At 40.7% G+C, this 26,002-nt stretch overlaps 1 protein-coding gene across 1 annotated transcript in view; it reads left to right on the plus strand.

Moving 5' to 3' along the window:
* Positions 1-1,805: 1,805 nt before the first annotated feature.
* ccdc102a (coiled-coil domain containing 102A) overlaps positions 1,806-26,002 on the plus strand; it is a 55,597-nt gene continuing 31,400 nt past the window's right edge. Inside the window, exons 1-4 of the mRNA XM_084722500.1 lie at positions 1,806-2,248; positions 4,773-5,159; positions 16,892-17,130; positions 19,863-19,971. Of these exons, the coding sequence (XP_084578626.1) occupies positions 1,886-2,248; positions 4,773-5,159; positions 16,892-17,130; positions 19,863-19,971 (1,098 nt within the window). The 5' untranslated portion in view covers positions 1,806-1,885. The remainder of the gene's footprint in view (positions 2,249-4,772; positions 5,160-16,891; positions 17,131-19,862; positions 19,972-26,002) is intronic.

Here is a 26,002-nt window from a genome sequence, read left to right on the forward strand (position 1 = left end):
ATCTAACCAAGCTTCAAGTTATCTGCAGCCAATCGGCATCCTAGTAGGGGCTACTGGCAGCTATGGGCATGGTTTTAGGTGTGACAGCAGTGAGAGACATCGATGGAAGTGACTCGTCTCAAACAAGCAATGGCGGCTTCTGAAAGGTTAGCACAGATACTTGTGATAGCATCAGTTATATCAGAACTGGAGAGAATTTCTTCATTGAAAGAGGAGCAGAAGGGCTTTCTTTTCTCCATGGAAAAGATGTTTTCACTCTTCTGGCCAGCTTCAGCAAGAATTTGATCTGATTGGTTGAAGTTAGACCATAATAGACAAATGGTTCATCTGATCACCTACCAAGTATTTTTTGAAAGTGCCTGTCCATTTCCCAAGGAAATGTTAACTTTTACATGTCAGTAAATGAGACATACATCAGCCCTGCCATCTCTGTCCAAAGATCAAGACATACTGGAAGTTTGCTCTGCATCGCCCAAAGAAATTTGATGTCCATGACACAAAATTGGTTTCCATCTACACAGGCTACATGCATCCAGTGTTGAGTATGCAGCCCTTGGCTGGCACAGTTCTTTGGCTGCAGATCAGGTTAAAATGCTGGAGACCATGCAGAACAGGGCTTGTAAAATCCTACTTGGCTGGAGGTACTCAGGGTACTCGGAGGCTCTCTGTATTCTTGGATTGAGTACTGTAGCTGAGAGACACACTCGACTGTGTCGTGACTTTGGCAGAAAGCTGCTTAAGTCCTCACTGACTGTCAGCCTCCACCCTCACACCCCCTACCCCCCCAAGACAGGAACACACAGGTTGTCAGACAAGAAACTCAAACAAACTGAGCATCTCAAGATGTTAGATGTGGGAGATGACCAATCTGCTGTATGTGTAGACTCCTAAATGACAGTAGATTTTGTGATGTAAGATAAACATCTTAACTCAGAAAAAATTACATTTCTGCCTATTTTAAATTTTTGGTGCATTTTAAATTTTATGGTTTATTTAGTGTGTTTCACTGTGACAACAAAAAATTCAGTGTTTTTAATGACAAGTGTCTTTATGAAGCTGTGATAACGCTGAGAGATCACTAAAGTAAACTTTTCCAAACAGTTTGGAAGGACGACTTCCCAGATGGTTCTGTGTAACAAACCATCTGGTGTGTCAGGTTACACATCAGCAAACTGCTCTCTGATGTCAGATCAAGAATTGTGCTTTTTACGCCGTAATAAATCATCACTTACCCAGTCTGCAAAGCACACCCAGGTTAAAATGACAATCCTGGTGGCCTGGTGGCTCAGCTGGTCCGGGACTGTGGGTCCTGACAGCCGTTGGTTTGATTCATGCCTGCTCATGCCTCTCTTTGCTGCATGTCCTTCCCTCACTCTCTGTCCCCGTTTCCTGTCTTCAGCTTAGCTGTCCTGTTGAAGATAAAGGCAAAATAGTATATTCAAAAGACAATTCAAAAATCTCTGATTTCAGCCTTTTAAATGTGAATATTTTCTAGTTTCTTTACTCATCTCTCAACAGTAAACCGTAAATCTTTGAGCTGTGAGTAAAACAAGACATTCAAGGTTGTCATCTTAGCTTTGGGAAACACTAATTGACATTTTTCACTATTTCTGATATTTAATTGATTAATTTAATATGTTGTATATGTTTTACTGTCTTGTATCAGCCAGGTCGTCACTTGAAATGATAGTTGGTCCTCAGTTGACTCATCTGGTTAAATAAAGGTAAAATTAAAAAAGTAAAGTTAACTTCATGTCCTCCTGTCTCTGTTTCTGTCTCCAGGCTGATCTCTGACTGATGAGGATGCTCTCCTGAATCTCCACGCACGCAACACCCCCACCCCTTCATCCTCCTCATCGTCCTCATCCACGCCACCGCCTCCATCATGAACCACACCCCCAGCCCCCACCTGTCCGAAAGTGGGAAGTCGGCCGGAGGAGGCCTGCTGTGCAGCCTGGGTCTGGGGACCGACAGGGGGATCCGCTCCCCGGACAGCCTTACGCACACCCCCAGCCCCACAGGTGGAACCCCCAGCTCCAGCCCCCCGCTGCTCCTGTCGCCCGGGCTGGGAGGCCTCGGGCTGGGGTCCCTGGGGGCCATGGGCGATGCGGCCGGGGGCGACTGGGAGAGCAGGGAGGAGCTGAGGCTCCGGGAGCTGGAGGAGGCTCGAGCCAGAGCGGCCCAGATGGAGAAGACGATGAGGTGGTGGTCCGACTGCACCGCCAACTGGAGAGAGAAGTGGAGCAAGGTGAGACACTGCTTACTGAGGCCAGCAGAGACAACATACCTTTTTGCACACATTTATTAAAACATTTTATGTTATATATGTCTGTCTTAAGCAGGCTTTAAGCTGTCTTCACTCACTTTTTCTTGTTAACTTCATTGCCAAACCCAATTTTCACTTGCCCCTCACCTCCTTACTCTGTATTTAACTATTACATTTGATATTTGGTTTGCTTATTTCTGGCCCCTCAAGGCAGCTCCAGAACAAACAATGTGTTTAAAGGATAAATCTGTAATATATTTAGGAGTGTCCCGATCCGATATTGATATCGGATATTGGTCCGATATCAGCCAAAAAACGAGTATCAGATTTTATCGGACTGCATCTAAAATCTCAGATATAAGCGCTCTGATAAGCAGTCCATTTTCTGCTCCAGCACTTCTATCCATAGGTGACTCTGGTTGCTGACTATTGTTCTCTGTTTGAGTAACATCACTTCATCAAGCCTTTTCTAACATTCCACACTACAAAATAAGTAATAAAAGTATGTATGATTCATGCTGATATTGTATCGGATCGATATCGGTATCGTATCGGAAGTGAAAAAGTTGTATTGGGACACCCCTAAATATATTTACTGTAATAAATCATGAAATGATGTGTCAGCAGAGATTAAGGAAATATGTTCAGATGAAATACTCTTTTCTCTGACATCAATGCTGCAACCATGGTGTCCTCCAAATTTCTATTCCAGGCCAGAATAAGTCTTTTGTATGCTTAGTTCATGTTAATTAGAGTTCAAATTAATACAGAATTTTCTCTGAATGACTAAGTGTCTGTTTATGGTAGAGTCGTAACAAATCATTTATAATCTTGTAGAAAGAGTAGATGTTTATAACTGTTAAACTGAGCAAAATGTTAATGGAGTTTGGCAGGCAGCCGCTTAACTCATCATCCAGAGTGTGTTATTGCAGAGCAGTGGGCTTTTGTTTTCAGGTTAATGGGCTTAACTTTACACTGACAGACAGTTGTTTCCCATTACTCTTAAACATTCAGTAACGGGCAGTAAAATTTTGGGCACATCTAAATTCAAGTCCAAAAGGCACACTCTCATTCAGAGCACTTAAAACCCAAGAGCTGGAGCCAGAGAGCAGTCCCCTCAGTCACCTGATGATGAAGTTAGCCAACCAGGCTCCCAGCAGCAGCACTAATTCAAAACAACACAACAGAATAAAACAAATTCTGAATAAATCAAAAGATCTCTATTTGTAACACTGGGGAAATTAAACAAAAAACAAAGTAGACTAAATTGTTATTTAATTCTAAACAGAGAATATGAATTGGCTGAACAGAGCCAGAAAACTGAGTGTGATCCTCACCAAATACAGACTCGGTGAGCACCACCTGGCCATAGAAACAGGACAACAAAGACAAACATGGCTGCCCAGAGAGGAGCGCGTGTGTGGTCACTGCTCCAAAGGACAAACAGAAACAGATGCACTTCCTCCTCAATCGTGAGAAATTCTCTTCACTAAGAGACCTCCACTGTGGAGAAATATCAAACATTAAACCCAGCTTTCAAATGTTAACCCCTGAAGAGAAAGTGGCTGTTCTCCTGAGTGAAGGGACAGCAGCTCCTTTACATGACACACTATCCTGGTTTCTGCTGGACTTCAGGTAGTAAATCCAGGTCTTCGGGTTTTTGAAAGTGGGACAGGCTGTTGAATAAATGCACAAAATATAATACAGATACCCAGTCATAACCAGGTTATTAGTGTATGTATATGTTGCTCAAAACTCCATGTGCTAATGTTGACCACGAGGGGATTGAAAGCTGTGTAAAAATCTAGTAAGTGGACCTTGAGTGTAGATTATTTTGTCAAAAAATCAATCGTGGCTGGATCCATATAAATCCTACTGTCCATATGAGCTGTATCAGCCTTAATTGTGCCATGTCTAACTTCCTCCTACAAATGGTCTTCATATACATTTTTGTAGAAAACTTTGCCTGACTTGATTTTTTTAAATAAAAAGCAACGTAACAAGAAAACTTTTTAAATGCGGTCATGACAGCTAAATCATGATGAATGTTTTTGTGGTAAAACAACACAAGCACTTGGTTAAGATTAAGATGGGAATGATGAAATACAAAACAAATCAACACAAGACAGGACATGTTGACTTTTTCAATATTTAACTAAACAATGAATTTATCTTACTGACAAATACTGTGTATGTGTACACACAAAAACACTGTCGTTTATTTTGACTCAATCCCACATAAACTGTCCTGCTTCCACAAATACTCACAATAGCACCATGTGTGGATTAATCCGCTGTTGAAAATAGTCCCCTACAAATACACCGTTTCCTCCTGTTGGAGTGATCTTTCCTAGAAACTGCAGTGAGCAGCTGTTTTAGGAATTTAGTGAGCCTCTTTTTAAAATGGAAGCTATATTAAATGATATATTCTTGACTTAAGATTTACATCCTCAGAGGAACTAATAGGCTCAGGCCTGATAAGTTTGTGTTGTATATATTGACCCAGGTTCGTGCGGAACGTAACCGTGCCCGTGACGAGGTCCGTCAGCTGAGGCAGCGGCTGGACACCCTCACCAAGGAGCTGACCAGCGTCCGACGGGAGCGGCAGGAGTTGGCCGCAGAGAATGAGACGCTACGGCAGGAGGCACTCCGTGGTGAGCGCACAGCTCCTCCTCCGTCTGCCGCTTCTCCATCTTCCTCCCCCGCACACCCTCGAGGTGCCTCCTCCTCCTCCTCTCCGTCCATCCCTCCCTCCTCGCCCGCCTCGTCCTCCTCCTCTCAGGTCCACGCCGACACCAAGCTGGACAGGGTGGGGGAGGGACCGCCAGGTTCCCCAGAGCCAGAACCAGTGAGGGACGTGGACTTGGACAGACAAAAGACGGGTCAACAGAAGGTGAGTCTGCAGTCCACATGTAGATTACAGTAGAGTTTCTCATTAGATCAACTGGTGTCATCGAGATTGAATGTTTTTGTCTACACATCTCTGTGTAAACAAAAACTCAGCTCAGAGAACAGAAACATCCTGATGATAAAATCATCCTGCAGCCTAGATGATGGAAAATATAATTGCTTTAGATATTAGTGCCTGTGTTAAAGGTAGCCTGTGGTTTCTAGCCACATTAGAGCTGTGGCTCCAGTGATGGAAATATCAAATGTCTTTCTGTTGGTCTCCAGACTGAAAGATTTCACCAAGTTTGGATGGATTGCCACAAATTTTGAATCCTCCTTTGGAGATTCCCCTATCTTTCCTCTAGCACCACTGTGTTGACATTTGTGGTTCAAAGTCCAGCTACAGTCACACACTTAGTCTTCTATTTTTGTAAAAGTTTCCATTTGGTACATATATTAATGTCCTCCTCAGGGGGGGCTGTTAAAACAATCTAAAGTGTATTTACAATGTGTCTAACTCCACTTCTGCTGCTTAAACGGTGCATAATCTGGTTGCAGGTAAAGGGTTTTATTTAGTCTCTTAATTATGATTGACAAAGAATGGTTTGTAGGTTAGATGTGAAAATATCAGGAGAGGAGTCAGAGGAAGGTCAGACTTCAGAGAGGCAGCAGGGAAGAGTGGTGTGGACAGCCACGATATTTTCATACCTAACTTTATTTTTTATTTAAATAAAACAAGAGTTGGTGATTGTTGTAACAGCAGAACAGTGAGCAAAGATGTTTTTGGTGAGTTTAATTTTGTTCCGTTTGAATTAGTTGTCACTATACCAGAATTTTAAAGTTCAGTGTAAAGCTAGTATGAAAAGATGATACTTGATACCTCTTTTATTGTCCGGGCAAAAAGAAAAAAAGGCACCAAAAATAGTGTCAGTAACAACCTGCACACAGTGCTGGTACCATCTGTTTTTTAATGTAAGTCAAATTTCAGGCAGGACAATAAAGACTGAACAGAGTTCTTGAATGAGAACTTAGATCATCACTATGAAACACTTGGGATTGAAAAATATAGATATATCAATACTTTTGACAACCATAATGTGAATGAAGATCTGGTTTGCAGCTGTTGACTGCAGTGGTTAGTATACCAGTACCAATACCAGCATCCTTAATGTGACACTAATACCAGTAGAGTACCTCATTTGATACCTTTTTTCTACTTCATCCATTGATACAGATCATGTGACCGGGAACATCCCTGAAATAATTTTGTTTCATGGCATGTCAGCATGCTGAACTGCCGACTGTTAAACACACACCCTCGACTGTTTGGGTTGTAGTTGACCAAATGCATGTTGCATTAAAGCAAAGAATGCTTGCAGTGATTGGCTGTAAGCAAAACCATACATGCAGTCATTTTTTCTAGTTAAAATGATCAAATGCAGGTATTATTTGACTGGAGAGGTTTTCAATACTTCTTGGTGTTGGATGATTTTGATCGATACCTTAAAGAGACAGTTCAAATATTGTTCAGATATTGGCCATAGCAATGTCTGCTTTTTCTCCAATATAATGGGACTAAATGGTACTCAGTCTGCGGTGCTCAAAGCACGGATGGATGGATGGATGGATGGATGGATGGATGGATGGATGGATGGATGGATGGATAAACAGCACTACAGGCCAGGGGAAAAATCTGTATTTTTGATTTTAGGATAAACTGTCCCTTTTGAAAGTATTGAGTACTGATACCTAGCCCTAATGGTCTCCCAATACTGGACCAATTTCAAAAATTGTCTCCAAGTGAGACACAAAAACATGAGGAAAGGTCTAGGTAGAAAAATTCCCAAGTTACCTTTTAATTAATGATCCATTTTCATCTACAAATCCAGAACCTCACACACATTGTTGAGGTTCATACAATCAAATCTAAAATGATTGAAAGTAAATAGTTAAAGAAAATACTCAGACATCAGTACAGCACACAATACAGACAGTACCTGATGATTTAATGAAGATGATTTAATGATTAGTGAATGATGAAATAATGTTTGTTTGATAAGCTCATGTCACTTTGAACAGGATTGTGGTCTTTGCTGCTGACACCAGCTGGTGACTGAACTCACCTTTTTTTTCCTCTGTGTACATGGAAGGAGGCTTGTTTGGTCTCCAGGTGGACGTTCAGGACAGCTTGATGTCAGTAGTTATTAAATGTAGTGACTGTCTCCTTGATATCAGTGTGCTCATGTCCTCTGCTGCTACATGGACAAAGTGACCTGAGCCTCAATGAATGTAGGTCACACCGGCTGCTGCGTCTCCAGCCCTGTTAGATCACTCGCCGAAAGTGTGTGTGTTGGGGGGTTGTCCTATTTATGGGACAGTAACAGTGTGGGTACCCAGGTACAAACACACACACACACACACACACACACACACACACACACACACACACACACACACACACACACACATGCTCTGATCATGCTTGCTTATCCCTGAGGGCTCAGTGATGCTGCAGTACTTCCTCTCTGTCAGCCTGTCCTGTGCAGACCAACCTAAACCTTCTTTACAGACACACACCTGACCTGCTGCCTCGCTCAGCCTTGCTCTCACACACAACACACTCCTGAGGAGAAATTAAGCTTGTATGGGACGTAAACATTAAGCACCATCACGGGTCATATTTCAGCCATCAGCCAATCTGAAATGCTCTATGGAGGACATTTTATTGTGAAAAGATAGAGAACCAGAGTGAAACAGGAACTCAGATGACTAAAAGTCAGTATATTCTGTGGATGGTACATTTTTAAAAACAATAAAAGTATTGTTGTTAATGTAATATTTGTTTTTTAGTGACCTTTAAGGTATATCATTAAATGGCTTTATTAAATACTCGATTCTGATTGGTCAGTTATAGCATTCTAAGGTCTGTTGCTTCTGTATAACAGAGACTGCTGCTGTAGATACTGGAGGGGCAAAAAAAAGCTTTTAAATCACTGAAATCACTTTAAAATGAGTATTTTCTGTCATTTTTTTTTCTTTTGGTACATAAACATGTAACAAACAGGAAAGGGGGTTAGTGAACATGTGACTATTGTGAAATAAAGCCAAGAAAATATTTTCCTGTCCTGCATCATCCTGTCGGGATTTATATCACAATAATGACCTGCTCACTGTACATTATCCCTCATGTATTTCCCACAAGCCTGAGACCATCACCAGTTAAACATCAGCAGCCTGACAGACAGATGCTGCTTTCATGTCATGTGATGGATGGTGGAGATGGGGAAGGTCTGTGTTTAAGAGAATAATAACAGACATATCAAAGGGATAGTTTGGATTATTTCAAGTGTGGTTGTGTACCTCATACAGGAGTACTGGTGTAGGAGGCTAACCAATGTACTGCTGTGGACAGGGTCAGCAACAAAATGTAGTTTAGACACCTAAAAAAATCAGCATCAGTTTAAGTGTACGCTATATTTAGAATATTTTCACTGCTGTACCTTGCTGTCAGACAGACTTTTCTGATTGGAAACAGCTGTTATATAAGCCAAAGCCACCAGACTCCTTTTTGCTGGTCTACCGCTGCCTCGATTTCTTACTTTGCTTGTGTTACTCCCTCCCTCCCTCCCTCCCCTCACCCTCCCTCCCCTCACCCTCCCTAACAGTCAGTTACAGATGTACCTTCAGTGACTCTTTCAGTCCAAATCTGCCCAGCAGTTCACTTCAGCTCACTTCAGTTCCAACAACCCTCCGTCTGTAGTGTTGCAGTGTGTACCTTGTGTATATTCTGCATCTTTGATTTGTTTGTATGACTTCATTTTCTTTTTGTTTCCTATGAAAGGGTTTATTGCCTGTGAATATATGAATAATATTTTGAGTAATTGTAACAGGTTCTCTCAGGTGAAATTGGATCATAACTAGAAATTATTACAATTATTTCTTCTCTGAGCTCTGTGATCTTCCAATGCTGACCTCCTTCACTCATAGTATGTCCTGGAATGTAGCACCAGGGTTGGGAGGATTACTTTAAAAAGGTATTCAGATACAGCTTCTAATTACCTGTTAGAGAATGTAGTCAGTAACATAATCCAAGTATCAAAAATTAAAGAAATGTAAATTACTATCCCTGTGATGAACTGGCGACTTGTCCAGGGTGAACCCCGCCTCTCGCCCAATGTCAGCTGGGGTAGACTCCAGCAGCCCACGACCCTTCGGGAATAAGCGGTTACAGAAAATGAATGGATAGAAGTTGATTACTTTCAGTTTCTTTTGGATTACCTCAATATAAATATAGTGAAATTATTTAGCTGTTTTTTTGTTTTAATATAGTTTTTAGTTAGTTGTTTGATCCATTAAATGTCAGAAAATGGTGAAAAATGTTGATCAGTGTTTCCCAAAACTCAAGATGACGTCCTCAAATGTCTTGTTTTGTCCACAGCTCAGAGATATTCAGTTTACAGTCAGAGAGGAGTAAAGAAACTAGAAAATATTAACATTTGATTGATGGATTGGACAAAAAAAAGTTGTGAACTTTCCACCCAGTGAGGCATTTTTTCACTAGAGGCGTTGATAATGAATTGTCAGCTGTGTGTGCACTGTGCATGGTAGGATATCATTCTTAATTTTAAAATTGTAATCTGAGTAATAATCCCCAGTTTTACTAAGTGTATCTGTAATCTGATTACATCTTTTAATGTCTGTAACTGTAATGGAATATAGTTACCTCTTCATTGTGTCCAAATTACATAATCCTGTCACATGTAATCTGTTACTCTCCAAGCCTGGACAGTACCAGGATCAGTTCACGAGCTTAGTGCATATTGAGCTGCTGTCTTAGTAAATCATGTGCTGAATACACAGATTGCAGCCACAAACTAAATGACAACCACAGCACACATCTGCACATCTGCACATTGCTGTTTTCTAAATGTGGCTCTCAGTACAATACTTTGACTGTTCCCATTTTAACATCTATTGTCATAAATGAAATTTAATGCTTTAGTAGTTGAAAATGTTCTAAAAAGTCTTTTCTTTAAGGATGGGAAACTCCAGGTGTTTTGTCAGACATTCTGTTCAACAAAAGAAAAAGTGCAAAATTGAAAAAAATGACTTTAAAGTTTTTGTTGTTGAGCCAAAATAGTTGCAGACAGATGACTGAATATGTGTCAGTTTTATAGCTTTATATCAGGTTATTGTTTCTACATACTAATCCTGACCTCAGGATTGACCTTATTGTGATTTCTCTATGGCTTTTTGCAGCTACTGTCATTTCGACCCCCTATTTTCTCCAAAATAAAACACATTTGAGAGAAGATATTTGTCCACATGACAAATTATGTCTTTATTGTCACAAAAAAACAAAAATGAAAGTTACTGCCTTTGTAGGGCAGAGTGGTAGTCGTACTCTGAGCAGTAGCTTCAGTTGTACTAACAGCAGCACTCTGTTGTCTCATCTGATAACACTTCTCTGACCTCCTGTGTGTTACAGTTCATCTGGATCTCACTGAGCTCTCAGTGTGTGTTTATAGCAGTGCTGTGTCTTTTTGTGTCTTGGCAGTTGTGCTCTGTCTCACCACACACACACACACATACACACAAATACACACACACACACACACACACACACACACACACACACACACACACATACACACACATACATGCATGTGCATAAGCTGTAACCTCATAATGTGTGTGTCTGTGTCAAAGCAGCACTGAATAAAGATCACCATCACTGCCTATCAGACGTGACCTTCAGCTAGCTCAGGCGGGGTTTCCATGGTAACACACATGCACACACTTGCGCAGAAATACACACTGAGGCTGCAGCGTTCCAAGTAAACCATGATAACATGTCTGTCAGCGGTCATGGAGCGGCAGCTAACTGCTCCTCACACACAGCACAGCCTCATTTCCTGTCTCCCCCCATTGTTCTGCTTCTCACACTGAGTACTCCCACATGTGGCCCAGTACGGTTCTCCTCACCCACATCTGCTACACACCGGCTCCCTCTGTTGGCAGCCAGCTGTAATGACGGCAGCAGCGTCACAGCTGGTTTCAATTTGCATAATAATGCAAATCAAGCATGTGAAGTGTTTACAGAGGATGTTGCTGCTTTTCATCTGTCAGTTTCATGTCTGGCAAAAACAGTCCTGTTTGTAGATTGACCTCAATGCATTTTTTAAAACATTTAAAGGGACAGTTCACCCCAAAATCAAAAATCCATGTTTTTTCCTTGGGTCTATAGTGCTTTTTATCCATCTAGACTGTTTTGGTGTGAGTTGCAGAGTTTTGGATATCAGTCATACAGATTTCCACATTCTCCAGTATGATGGAACTATATTTCATGTGGCACTGAAAGCACCCCAAAACTAAATTTGGAACCAAATCAAACAACAACGTGTCTTTCCAGAAATCATGACCCGGTCACTCAAAGTAATCCACAGACCTTGTTGTGAGCAGTTTCAAGTAGGAACTACTTTCAGTATGTCATTTCCTCTAAAAGCATGCACACTCTTATTCTGAACTTCTTAAAGTACAGATTTGAAAATAATCCAAACCTCTGTGGATGTGAAAATATTCCAGCGATACTTAAAAACATTTTGTGGTGACATTTGTGTGGCTAAAATCTATAATCAGGCTCATTATTTATGTCAAACATGTTTGACTGTGACGGTCGCCCTGTCAGAGGAGACTTTTATTTAAAAGACTCTGGAGTGAGATGTGACTGTCCTGCTTCATCATTCTCCGACCATCCACTGACTCCTGTTCCCAGTGGATGCTGTGAGTAGTTCTGGTCTGGTGATCACAGACAGTTGATGCTGTCAGTCTCTTGTCCAGGATTCTTGCTGTTTCGCTGATGTAGTTAAACTCAGCAGAGGTCTTCTCAGGTCTGCTCAGCGTTGGTGTTGTTAGAAACAGATATCTGCATATGAATGTAGAGTCTGCAGGCAAACTTTTGGTGTCAGAACCATTTTGGTCTTTGTTGTCTGAGTAGTGAGGAGGATTTTTTTTTTCTTGCATGTGAGCAGAGCAAAACAGGTGGAATGCATTGGTCAGAATGGAATGTCTGAACCCACCAGCTATCATCTGATGCCTTTTATTAGCTTTTCACAAATGTATCTGTATGCAGATGTGTGTTTATAGAGATTACCCTCCAACTCCGTTCTGACATGTAAGTTGATAATCAGACTGTAAACATTGACTGGTGCACAGAAGAGGAAGTCTTGTCCTGGATCTGTTATCCATTACCTGTCCTCAGAGGACGGATCATCATCAGACAACAGCTGATGGGTTCTGACATTGGACCGTTCCCACATTATATTTAGTCTAATCTGTTGAGAGGGGTGTCTTAATGTACTGCCATAAGTCTCTGGTCTGTGTGTCAGTCTAATACCCAGGTGGGGCTCAGTGTATTCATTATTAGGGGTGGGAATCTCCTGGCACCTGAAGATTTGATTCAGAAGGCTACAGTGCAATTATGAAATGATCATTAATGCAACTTGATGCATCAAAATCTTTGTTTTTTTTCTCACTGTGTGACTACTTGCTACCTTTAAAATGTAGCATTTTTGTAATTATCCATAATTAGGGCTGTATGATATGGTTAAAAAAGTCATATTGTGATTATTTTGACTGAAATTGTGATTGCAATATCTAATATGATTCAGGGGATTCTTTTAATTTTGTGCTTTAAAATTTTCATTTTTACTGAAGAAAAAAATAAACATTGATGATGAGATATTTGTTGGGAGCTGTACCAAACAAACCAATTTTTTTCCATCTGGAGAACAAGATTTTTAGGTCAAGGCATCTCTGCAGCATCACAGTACCTCAATATAATGATGTTTTCTCACATCTTTCCTTTTGCAATTAATTGTGGATCCATAATCCATAATTAGTTTGCAATGGTGTGCTTGTCCCCTTTCCCTTCACCTACCATGGGTGCAGGTCAGATTGTATCCATTTGCAGCTGCTCATGCTGAGCCAAGTAACATTAAAGAACATAAGCACGTTGAATATGATCATGTTCCTCATGTCTCACCATCCAGTTGGTTCAGCTTAAGGAACATACAGCCCAGTCTTACAGAGTTGTCATAATGTCAAGAATTGGGTTGGGAACTCGGAGTAGAGCCGCTGCTCCTTTGCATAGAAAGGAGCCACTTGAGATGGTTCAGGCATCTTGTAAGGATAACACCTGGTCGCCCCCCTAGGGAGGTGCACCAGGCACGTCCAGCTAGGAGGAGGCCACGTGGCAGACTAAGGACTAGGTGAGGGATTATATCTCTGCCAGGAATGCCTCGGGATCCTCCAGTCAGAGCTGGCTAATGTAGCCGGGGAACGGGATGTCTGGGGTCCCCTGCTGGAACTGTTACCCCCGCGACCCGATTTTGGATAAGCAGTTGAAGATGGAGATGGAGATAGGTTTTAAATTTCAGATTATTGACTTTTCTGCAGCAGGTGCAGTGGTTAGCACTGCTGCCTCACAGTAAGAAGGTCCTGAGTTTGAATCCTTTAGCCAGCAGAGCTGCTTTGGAGTTTATGGCTGGGTCAGGGCCTTTCTGTTTCAGTTTGCATGTTCTCCTCATGTCCACGTGGGTTCTCTCCAGGTTCTCCGACTTCCTCCCACAGTCCAAAGACATGCATGCTAGGTTAACTGGTGACTCTAAATTGCCCGTAGGTGTGAATGTGAGTGTGAGTGGTTGTCTGTCTATGTGTCAGCCCTGTGATGAACTGGTGACTTGTCCAGGGTGAACCCCGCCTCTCACCCAGTGTCAGCTGGGATAGACTCCAGCAGCCCGCAACCCTTCGAGGATAAGCTTTTACTGATGATGAATGAAAATGAATGAATGACTTTCCAGCATTGATTTATAATCTTTCAAAACAGAATCACAGTGCATTCAAGAATTGATTTTTTCCCCCACCCTCACTCAGCATCACCCCTAATCATGTGTGAGTGTTTGTGTAAATTGTTGTTGAGGGTGCAAAATTTTGCATGAGTGCAACTTTTCAGTTTTATTTTTTACTAGGAGCACAGATAACGAGCCGAGCTACAGCTCATCAGATTTCATGCGGTGCTGCTCGGGAGCTGCAGCCAGGCTGTTTTGACACATGATGCACATGTCTTGAAAGTAACGGAGCACAAAGAGTTTTCTGCTGCTGAACTAAATATCCTGATATAAGCTGAACAAAAAGATGAGTCATGGAATGAAAGCTTATGAAAGTTCAATGTGGGAGGTTTTTGGTGAATGTAGATTTCAGATTTTATCGATCTGTCCACAAATATATACAAATATTCATTGTGAATATACTATAGATCTTGTATAATGAGACTGATGTAGTAAATAGCAGCAGAAAGGTGTGCTGAGAGAGGCTCAGTGGGTGAGGTTCTCTCTCTCTTGTGTGTGTTTATGAGCAGTTTCCAGCTCTGTGTCACTGCAGTAATCCTTTGAGAAACATTTACCCTGCTAACATTCCATAACTCCTCACAAAACTTCAGGATAAAGGCTTCCTTTCAGCTTCAGTTCCAGCAAATAAAGTTTCAGTCTCATTCCAAACTGCCCACATCTCTTATTCCGCTCTTCTGTCCTCACTGTTTCCCGCTCCACCCTCTGTCCTCTGCACCAAGGCTGCAAATCAAACCTTTTCATCCAGAGGATCATCTAAGGTTTCCTCCAACGTGCTGTCACAGCACAGCCCCAAAACTCTCGGGTGGGTTCTCATGACCAAACATTTTCACATCTCATTTTATTTAATGGCCTTACCAGAAATTAAATTGGAAATGTGGAGCTTTTCCTCCTCTCCACATAGTAAATCTGTCTTCTTTGGCACTGAAACAGTCAAAATCCAAATGTTTCCCCACCCTCTGCTGTATCTTTAACAGCATCAACCAGATGTAAAATGTGAGGCCTCTGTCTCCCACAGGCTGCATAACACTGTGTGGTTGTTTAAGATAATCATCATGCTGCCTTTAAGAGCTCCTCATAAATACATAATTTTGTGACTGAGAGCTGTAAAGATTTCTGTGGTTGAAAAGTATAACATGACCCTATGAGAGAATAGTGTTTATTGGCAGTATTGTTTGAATAAAGCAGCACAGAGCTGCTTTGTGCTGCAGGGACAGGATGGTGACAGAAATGACCACCAGGCATCTAGTATTTGGATGCATTTAACACTAGAACTACCAAATGTTATATTTTTGGTGATTTTGCTGTTCTGTACACGCAGCATCCGTTGCATATCTATCCATCCCTCCTCTGTGGCTCTCTCTGAGGTTTCTTCCATTTTTTTTTACCTGTGATACAGATTTTTTGGGGAGAGTTCTTCCCGACTCTTTAGAGGGTCTACAACATATGGGATGTTGTACATGGTACAGATTGTAAAACCCTCTGAGGCAAATTGTGATTTGTGATATTTGGCTAAATAAAATTTGACTTGATTACCAAGGCTGCTAATCTGGGCACCATTTCCCAAAGCCTCCTTAGCTAAGGTACACCTTCTGAAAGGTTTACCTTTAGAAGGGCAGTCTGAACCACTCCTAAGCTGTCCCTTAATGATGTGCTCTGTTCATCCTGTTACAATCTGTCTAATCTATGACACTAATCGACACGAAACACCATTTTTTATGTAATGGAGCTAATTGAGGATCTGGCTTTTCTGACTGTGTGGTTAGTCTATAGTAGCCTGAACCCTGAGCACTACCAGCAGAGGAGCACTGTGCTGACAGACAGCACATACACATGCACACACACACAGTGCAAGTGTGTGATGACAACAAATCTGTATTAGACCTTGTGTTTGTATGAGAACAAAATCATTCACCTATTAGCTTTATCATTTATCCTGACCTTTCATGAAGTCTCAGGCTGTGTCATATGTCCTAATTCATATTCTGTTTTATATTTTCTCTGGCTATAGGCTGCATATTCATTGGAACTATCACAGGGTCATATCTGGACTCTTCAATAGATGAAGCAGATGATTTCTAGTAGTCATAGCTTCCTTTGCTGTAATATTATATTGAGGTAAAATGATGCAAGCAAAGGACAGTTTATATGTACCTTGAATCAGTGTCTGTACCAAACTTCATGACAATCCATGTAATAGTTGTGAAGACATTTCTTGCAGAACCACAAATTTGAACATCATGGTGCCACTAGATTTATTGTCTGATAAACATGTGAGTGTCCATGAAATGTCATATAAATTCACCATGTAGATGTTGAGATGTGACAGTATAAATGAAAACGTTGCTGCTGGTGTCACTGGAGGAAAGGTCACTAAAGGTCACGATATGGTGATGTATGGGCACACCTGGGTGGCTCACTTGGTATAGTGTGCACCCCATGTATGAAGACTGTAGTCCTCTGCAGTGGCCCTGGGTCTGAATTCCACCTGTAGCCTCTTGCTGCAAGCCATTCCCCCACTGTCCCTCCCCATTTCCTGTCATATCCTCAGCTGTCCTGTCAATTAAGGGCATAAAAACCCCAAACAACAAGCTATGTGAACAAGCTATTAAAAATGGTTACATGTGTTATGTCTTGCATATCTGTGGATATGGACATTTTGATTGATGTATTTAAAACCCCTCTGAGCAATGTTGAGTGAGGGGGGTCAAAATACACAACTTTTGTGGTGACGTAGCTGTGAGTGTGTGTGAGTTTCAGTAATACACCAGTGTGTGGTATATTAATAACCTCTATTCTGCTCTGATTGTGTCCTCCCTGTCTCTGTCAGGACTTGGAGGTGCTGGAGTCAGTCCTTCGCTCCAGAGCAGAAGGAGACCCCGAAGACTGGGAGGGTCGTGGCGGTGGCGTAAACTTGGCCAGCTCTCGCTCGTCCTCCGGTCTGAGCCGGCAGGAGCGCAGCAGGCAGCTGTGGGAGGACATCGGCACAGTGGAGGAGGACTCTAGCAAACTGAACGCCCTGCAGCTCCGTCTGGATGAGTCCCAGAAAGTCCTGCTGAAGGAGAGAGAGTAAGACAGACAGAAAAGATATGAAGTGGGTCAAAACTACCGCTGTGTCTGTTGCAGCAGTTAGTCCTACTTTACTTTTTTTCTTAACTCATAAACTTGTGATGAAATGTAACATCCATTTCATGGTGCTTTTATTCCACCACATTTCATTTATATGACATAACATAACACAACATAATAAAACAGGTATATCCACTAGTTATTTGGCAGATTGATATTTAACCTACGAAACATGTCTTCAACTTATAAAGTACAGTCTTGTAGCCATTACATGTGCAAACATGAGTACAGCAGTCCAAATAGTGAGTTGGAGCCACAGACTGTATATTAAATAGGTTGTAAACCTTTTTATTATACAATCTATGGTTGAAGCAAGTTGTTTCCAGCCGCCCCCTTCCTCCCCAGACACAGGAAATCTCAGGCAGGTTGCAGGAGCTCTGCACGAGTGCAGGATGCATGCAACAACATAAGCTGACAATGACAGAGTGACGATGAGTTCTCCTGTGTAAGTTGATCAGCTGTTTAAAACTGTCAGTTGTCTGTCAATGTAAAGTTCCGCCTGTTATCCTGAAAACAAAAGCCCACTGCTCTGAAATAACACACTCTGAATGATGAGTTCAGTGGCTGCCTGTCTCACCTCACCACCTCTCATTAACTGTAATAAACATCTACACCTTCTACAAGATTATTTACAGTTCCTTATGACTCATAAACGGACACTAACTCATTTGGTGAACATTTGGCATTAATTTGAACTGTAATTTACATGAAATGGGAATACAAAGAGCGATTCCCGCCTGGAATAGAAATGTCAAAGGAGGACACCACAGCTGGAGTGTTGTTGTTAGAGTTGCGAGTATTTCAAGTTAATATGCTGCCTTCATCTCTGGGATTGCAGTAAATGTATTACAGATTCATCCATTAAACTACCTCACAGTAAATATTTAAAACTAGCTCCACAAGCTGCAAGAAAATTAAAATGTTTCTTTAATCAAGTGCCTCAGTAATAATAAACCAGTTTTACAATAACATAACACTGAACAAGGCCAATCTGCATGATGAATACTTTTACTTTTAAGCACATTGTACTGACAACATTAGTTTAAGGGCCACTCCGCCAATTTTACACATCAACATCAGTTGTATGTGGATCACTGTTCAGCCTGTGACAACCGTTGTATAATAAACCTGTGGCTCTGGAGATTTGTCAAGTATGAATAACAAGATGTGAGCAGCATGTTAGCCCTGCTGTCCACACCACATCCGACCTCCATCACCTCAGCCGCCTCTGTCCTCACAACCAGCTGTCCATCTGTCTGTTATTAGAGGAGCTGAAAGGACAGCGAACAGCCCTTTACCAGGCTGGCTGACAGCAGACATTTTCTGGACTGAAGTAGCTTTTTAGTGGTCTGCATGAGGATTACACAGGAAAATTGTGCATTGCATTGTTTTTATGCCTGTGTGCCGTTAACAGCCATGCCTGAAGGTTGTACTTCCATCTGTCCGTTCAGTTCTCGTGAACACAATACCTCAAGAACACCATGAGGGAAATACTTCAAACTTGTCACAAACATCCACTCAGACATAAAGATGAACTGAGTACATTTTGGAGGTCAAACATCACAGTGACCTCACAAAACACATTCTTGGCCATAACTCAATATTTCATAATTCTAGGATGATGATATACACCATGAGGTGATGACATTTTATATCCATAAGGTCAAAGATCAACTTCACTGTGACATCATTAAGTTCAGCTCTATCAGTCCTCTGTTTTTACAGAGGAGGACACAGCACAGCATGTTTCTACCTGGAAATTATTCACTGGAGTCACACATTCTGATATAGTTATAAAAGTACATTGAATACATTTTATTAAATCCCTTCAAAGTCTTCACTATATATTATTAGATGAGTCTGAACAGACGTGGACGAAAACTAATACTTATTTGGTGGAATAGACAGACCTGTTTATAAGACAAAGACAGTCACGTAAGACATCTCAAGAGACATTTCATTGTCAATAAACAGATGCACCAGTGCCTCCTCATGCTTGTTGTGTTGACAAGTTGACAAACACTAAAACTAAAGGCATTTCCTGAATATTTCTGTGTAGTTTTTGTTTTAACTTCAGTTAACTGAAATGTTTTCTCTCTCACAGTTGTAGGGTTTAGTTTAGTTTTAGTGAAGTGTAATAACTTTGACACCCAGTCAGCATGATGACCACCTCTGCTGACAGTTCTGTCAGATCACAGCAGCTGAAGCACTTTAGAGTGTGAAAATGTGAGACGTTTTAGCTTGATGCTGGCAATGTGCTGAAACGTGAGTGTGATGGGGTAAAATATTGGACTTGACAGGTGTGCAGTGATTAGATTGTTTCTAACTGAAGCCAGAAACAAACACAATCACTGCTAATATAACCTTTCCTCTGCTTTGAAAAACAAATATCTGTGTCCATGCATGGCTGGTTTTTAAGAATGGAGCCAAGGCAGTGTAAGAATGCAGTGTAATGTGGAATTCTTAATGGAGGCTGTAGATGTGAGTTACAGTTCACTAGTTTACTAGTTTTGCCACAGACCTTTTTGTTGTGAAGTGCACTGGGATTCTGAATGTATAAATCCATTTTCAAGTCATCTGCTGAGTCAGATAATAATCCACTCAGGCACCAGAGCAGTGTGACTGAGTGTGGAACATCACTAATGTGTGTTGTGTCTGTGTGCTTTCCCCAGAGACAAGCTGGCACTGAGTAAGAGCATCGAGAGGCTGGAGACTGAACTCAGTCAATGGAAACTTAAATATGAAGAGCTCAGCAAGAGCAAACAGGAGGCGCTGAAACAGGTGAGACATGATGGAGTCAGGAGATCATGCTGACAGTCAGGACCAGGACTGTATGTCTGTGTGCTGGTGTGACATTCTCCATTCTGCTTGGCAGAAAGGTATTCTTCTGTAGGTTTAGTTTCCATAAACAATATAAGTGTGTAGCTTTTGATCTAATAAGGTAATACATTCAATGTTTTGTGCTTTAGGGACTAACTGCAGGATTAATGTTTCATTTCACATAGAGGTCAGACTGTTAAGGCTTAGCTCAAGGATTGGTAGTGCAGGTCAATCAGTCCACCAATTTGCCGCAGACAAAAATTGCAGCTGCAAAACTAATGATATTCCCATCATCCCCAGCTGTACTTTGTGTCTGGTGTTAAACAGCAAATGTTAGCATGCTAACATTCTAAATGAAGATGTACATTAGGGCTGTGCCCGACTCAGCATTTAGTCAGTCGATTCAGATTTGGTTGTTCAGTTCAATCCATTTAAATTAAAAAGACTTTGTCTGATAGAAAATCATCATAGGTTAGGAGCTCACAACATAACATACAAACACAACATAAAAAATATATGGTACAGTCATGAAAGAGTCACATAAAAGTTGCATAAAAATAAATAATTCCATAAATAGATAAGAGCAGATGTGCAAATTTGTTCCTTTTTTCAGTTCAGCACCACCCTGAACTCCTCTATCAGCTTACACGAGTCTGTTTTACCAATAAGACTCATGTTTAAATGCTTTTCTTTGTCATCCGTTATGTGAAAACATCAGATTTCCTCAGTCAGCAGGGAGTAAAAGTGTGTGTCCTCCTGGTCATATTTGAGGTATAGATTCTGAGTGCACCACATCATGGAGTGTGTCTGCTGCCAGGCTGCTGACAGTGTGTCACCTGCCTTCCTAAAAAATAAAAATCCAGAGAATAATAATAAATAGAAAAAATAAAATGGTATACCAACTAACAACAGACTGAAGTGTGTAAATAAATAGGCAAATAAGTTAATAAAAGTTTAATTAAAAGCCCAACTAAAAAGCTAGGTCTTGAGTTTGCTTTTAAAAATACCAACATTCTCTGCAGCTCTCACCTGCTTAACATCAGCACATTATCATGAATCACAACCAGGTTTATCACCAAATAGGTTAACTCATACAAGGAATCTGCCTCAGTGATTTGGTGCATAAGAATAAACATTGTATGTAGAAAAATATAAAGTAAGATTAAAAGCAAGTACTGAAAGTCAAGAAGCACAAACAGAAAATAGATGATTGACCATAAATATTGACAATTGTATAAAAATACATACACTGTATTATTTAAATGAAAGAGTTATACTGATTTGTGCAGGAATGTGTCACCAGTGTGTGTGCAAAAGTTCACAGTCTGCAGTATAAGATTATCTGAAATGTGCAAGATATTAATAATAATAATTAAATAATAAAAAAAGATGTAATCCAAAAACATTTGTGTTAATTTAATGCACCGAGTCCGATGGCTTCGACTTAATGTTACTGTAACATTTAGTATGTGTGGGGAGAGGACTCTGGTCTTATTATGGTGGGCAGGGTCTCAAAAAGTTTGAGTCACAGTAGAGAGGGGTCCGTCACAATCTTCCCCGGCATACAGGTCCTACGGGGATGGCAGATTGCAGCCAATCACCTTCTTGGTGGAGCGAATGATCTGCTGCAGTCTGCTCTTGTCCTTGGCAGTGGCGGCAGCGTAGCAGATGGTGATGGAGGAGGTGAGGATGGACTCAGTGGTGGCGGTGTAACATGAAAGCACGGTTGTGCCTCAGTAAAGCCTCACAGAGTTGTTAGAGTGGCTGTAGACTCTGTCCTGTTAAAATATGTTTGAGTAGGAATCATACTTCAGTATAATGTAGATTTCCACAGCATTGATTCCATCAATCCATCATTACTATAGTTTGTTTTTCCTGTTTTTTCAACACTGTCACTGTAGATAATCTATTGACAGTAGTTTAAAAGCAATCAGTGTTGAAATGGAAGCAACTAAAATAATGAGTGAGTGAAAACAGTATTTCTGCAGCAGATGAGTAAGTCTGTTATACTGATGGAATTATGGCTGTGAAAATGCAGTTTATACTGAATTAACAGTGCACTTAAAGAGTACAGCAGAGTAAAGTTTAACACTTTGCATGCAAACTTTATCAGTGACTGGTGTTTATCTGTTCAGCTTTTATATCAGACTTGGTCCTAACTTTTCTTTGTGATTTTCACTTTGATTTCACCAAATTAGTATCATGACCCCAGCAAGCATTAAAGGTACATTTACACAAAAATGAAAATTCAGTCATTATCTACTCACCTTCATGCTGATTGAAGGTCAGGTTTAGTTTTTTAGTCCACAAAACACTGCTGGAGTTTCACAGGAAAACAGTGTTGCAGAATCTCACCAATAATGGAAGTGAATGGTGACCAGTTTTCAAATGTAAAAAAAACAACAGAATAAAAACATAAAATGCCTCCATTCTGCTCTTCTGGTGTAATTCAAGTCTCGTAAAGACACAGGTTGACCAAAAAATGTTACACCATGTTTTTATCCTGAATCTTCACTGTAGATCCTTAGCTTGGAGCCACGTTCACATGTGCATGCACACTGTCTGAACTGAGTGTGTGGAGGTATTATATGGTTTCTTTCCAGTTGTTTTTATGGTGAAAATTGGTCACCATTCCCTTAAATTGTTTGGGAGATTCTGCAACACTGTTTTCCTGTGAAACTCCAGCAGTGTTTTGTAAATCTGACCTTCAATCAGCATGAGGGTGAGTAGATAATGTCTGAATTTTCATTTTTGGGTGAACTATCCCTTTAATCCCATGGTTAACTCTTAGTTTCAGAGTGTCAAAAACTTTACCATTACACTATTTTAGCAGATTATTAGATTCCTACTGTCCTATCCTACTATACTATCATCCTGTCAGGATTTATTTTGCAATAGTGACTTGCTCACTGTACATTATCGTGCTTGTTTCATGGTTATGTTCCAAAAAATTTATAATTTGGTACCAGAATATTAATTTTAAATTTCCTCTAGAGTCTATAATCAAAACTATGTCCACAGCAATGGTCTGTTATACAGAAATAAGACCTTAGAATGCTGTAATTAACCAATCAGAATTGAGTATTTAACAAAGCCATGTAAACAAGTTGATTGTTGAGGAGTGTATAGGTGTAGTTATAATGTATTATAAGGCCAGTCAACCTCTTGTTTATAACTATCACCCATAAGAGACTTGACATTATGATTAAGTTCTGATAAGTCACATCAGTAAAGTTTTGTGACTGTTGTGCATATTACAGCATTATGTGTGTTTATGAGGATATCCATAAAGCACTATGAATCCATTATAATTCACTATGTATGATCCCATAACACACTATAGAAGTGGTCTTCATAAAGAGTGTTACCCAAGTGTTTGTCATCACTGTGGTTCCTCGGAGGAAATTTAAACACATGAGTCCAAGCCACAGATTGAAGTAGTAAACAGAAAAGTCTCCTTCCTGACACAGCTAATGGAAAAACATGGCTGTACTTTCTCCACTCCTCCGGCCTGATACCATTTTACTTGTCACATTTGTTCGTGATTTGAGTCCAGTTGTACAGCTCGAGGCAGTGAAACCTTTCATGTTGGACAGACATGGTTTTCATCCATCAGCAGCTGGACTTTGGTTTTGATTCCAGTTTGTTCAGATTTGATTGCTCTCAGAGATCTGGAACATGTTTCTTAAACAAATCTGAACCAAGCCTAAAAAACTGTGGCTGGCAGCAGCTCATTGAACACAGAGGCCTGCATGTCAGTGTCTAGTTTTTACTGGACTTCTTTGGTTTCCAAGAATCATACTGCACAGAAAGACGTGTTCCGGCTGTCAGTGGTTCTCTGAGGATCATTGGATCCGGTCTTGGACTCATGGCAGGTTAATTTCTGAGAACTTTTAAATATTATTAGTGTGTAACAATATACTGTTTACATGCATAGTAAGTTAATGACAGATTAGGGATGATGTAGCTGGGTGTGATGTTTTTCAATCTGTTGATGAATATAGATTGTATTACTTTCTGTAATTATTTAAAGAGAACCCTCTAGTACAGTAATCCACTTCTTGAAGAGTTTGTCAGGGGTTCTTTGTACCATAATATAAAACAATTCTCTAGAACCCCTGGGTTGATTCTAGATAAAAATCCTTGGTAGCTAAAAAGGTTCTCTGTAGAACCTCCTGATTGTGTCCTACTTAAAGCCTTTGGAATACAAAACCTCCCAAGTGTGTTCTAGATAAAACCCTTGGAATATAAACCCCCAACTGGATTCTTGTCAGCACCCTTAGAAAGGTAGAAAGGTTCTGGATAGAACATCCATAGGGGGTTCTAAGTGGAACCATTGCACCTTAAAAGGGTTCTCTGCAGAATGTCTCACAAGAGGTTCTAGGTGGAATCTTTCACAGGTGGTTCAAGGCATAACCCTTTATGTTGGGTACTGGGTAGAACCCTTTGAAACAGTTCCAAGTGAACTTTTAAGTTTTTCTCCTATGGGCACAAGCTGAAGAACCCTATATGTGATCAGGGTTGTTTGATGAATGCAAGATTTTTAAGATTTTGTCAGTATGATTAATCGATTAATTGATCATTAATTTTACCAATGATTGATTAAGGAAAGAGCTCACAATTTGCAGCCCTAATCCCTAATTAACACAATGAGATCTCTGGTAATAATAAGTAATGTGGATATCATGACTAAGTAGGTAAAGACAAATAATAGAACAGTCTGTAAGTTTAGATAATTACATCTTTTCACTGTAATACAGCCTTTAAAAAAACAGGAAAAGATACACACTTAGTCCATGTCACTATATCAGTATCTGAAATCCATCACACTATCTGGTGTCATATGTCTCACAGGAGGTTCTAGGTGGAACCATATCACAATACAATATCATACTGATATATTGCCCAACCCCCAAAAAAGAAGAAAAGAAACGAACAAAAAGTAACAGCAAATTACATGTGAAGCAGTTTAGGTAAACACAGATCATATTTACACGGATTAGACTGATTTGTTTTTACAGTCAACTTGTGGAGTCAATCTTTGACTTGATTTGATCCAGGAAAAATTGACTATGGCTGGATCAAAGTGACGGTTTTCAATTTTTTGACTGAATGATTTGGTATGTTTTGTTGGAAGACGTTCATATCTAAAAATACCTCAATGCTTACCATAGCATTAAGGACCTGTGGACAGAAACATGGCTGATGTTTTGGCAGTGTTACACCACTCGGGGGCAGTCCAGGCCCGCAGAGAGGAGAGACACGAGGAAGAAAAGGAGCCAGGACACACACAAACAGGTCTCATGGAAAGTCTCACTGAATGACACAATCAGCAGAGAGAAAGAAAGGAGGGGATAGGTCAGAAGATATGAGAGATGAGTAGATGGTGATGATGGCTGTTTTGAAGATAAAGTGGGTAAAAGAGATGGAGATGGAGATGGAGACAGGAAAGGGAGGGTGAAGTGCTGAAGGTGGAGAGGAGGCATGAGGATGAGACGCAGGCAGAGATGAAATGATGCGATAAGAACGAGGAGGGATGAAGAGGGATGGTAAAGGAGATTGGGTCATCCTTATCTACGCACTTGTTGTCCTGGATACTTCAAGATCACCAGAGATGTTTGCTTCTGTAAATGGCCACCTTTTATGAAGAAAGGGCTTTTTGCTTATAAATTTGAAGGTAACACTAAATGTCAAACAATTACAGAGTTTGGTTGACAGCTGAGCACTGAAGGTGTCCTGTCTCCACATCAGAACAGACCTGTAATACCACTTTATATCATAAGTACTAAACTCTAAATCTTATTTGGGGGAAAGGGGAATAAAAAAAATATGGATGAATGAATGAAAATAGTGTTTATGTTGCAATTAAAACTTTACAGATTAATAGTTGTGATTAGTGGGTGCTCCCATAGCTCAGTTGGTAGAGTGTTTGCCCCCTGTGCTGAGGCCGTTGGTCCTCTGTAGTGGTCGCTGGTTCGATTCCCCCCGTGAC

This window comes from Lutjanus erythropterus, chromosome 1 (assembly GCF_056507025.1).
Source record: "Lutjanus erythropterus isolate fLutEry1 chromosome 1, fLutEry1.hap2, whole genome shotgun sequence".
NCBI classification, from domain to species: domain Eukaryota; kingdom Metazoa; phylum Chordata; class Actinopteri; order Lutjaniformes; family Lutjanidae; genus Lutjanus; species Lutjanus erythropterus.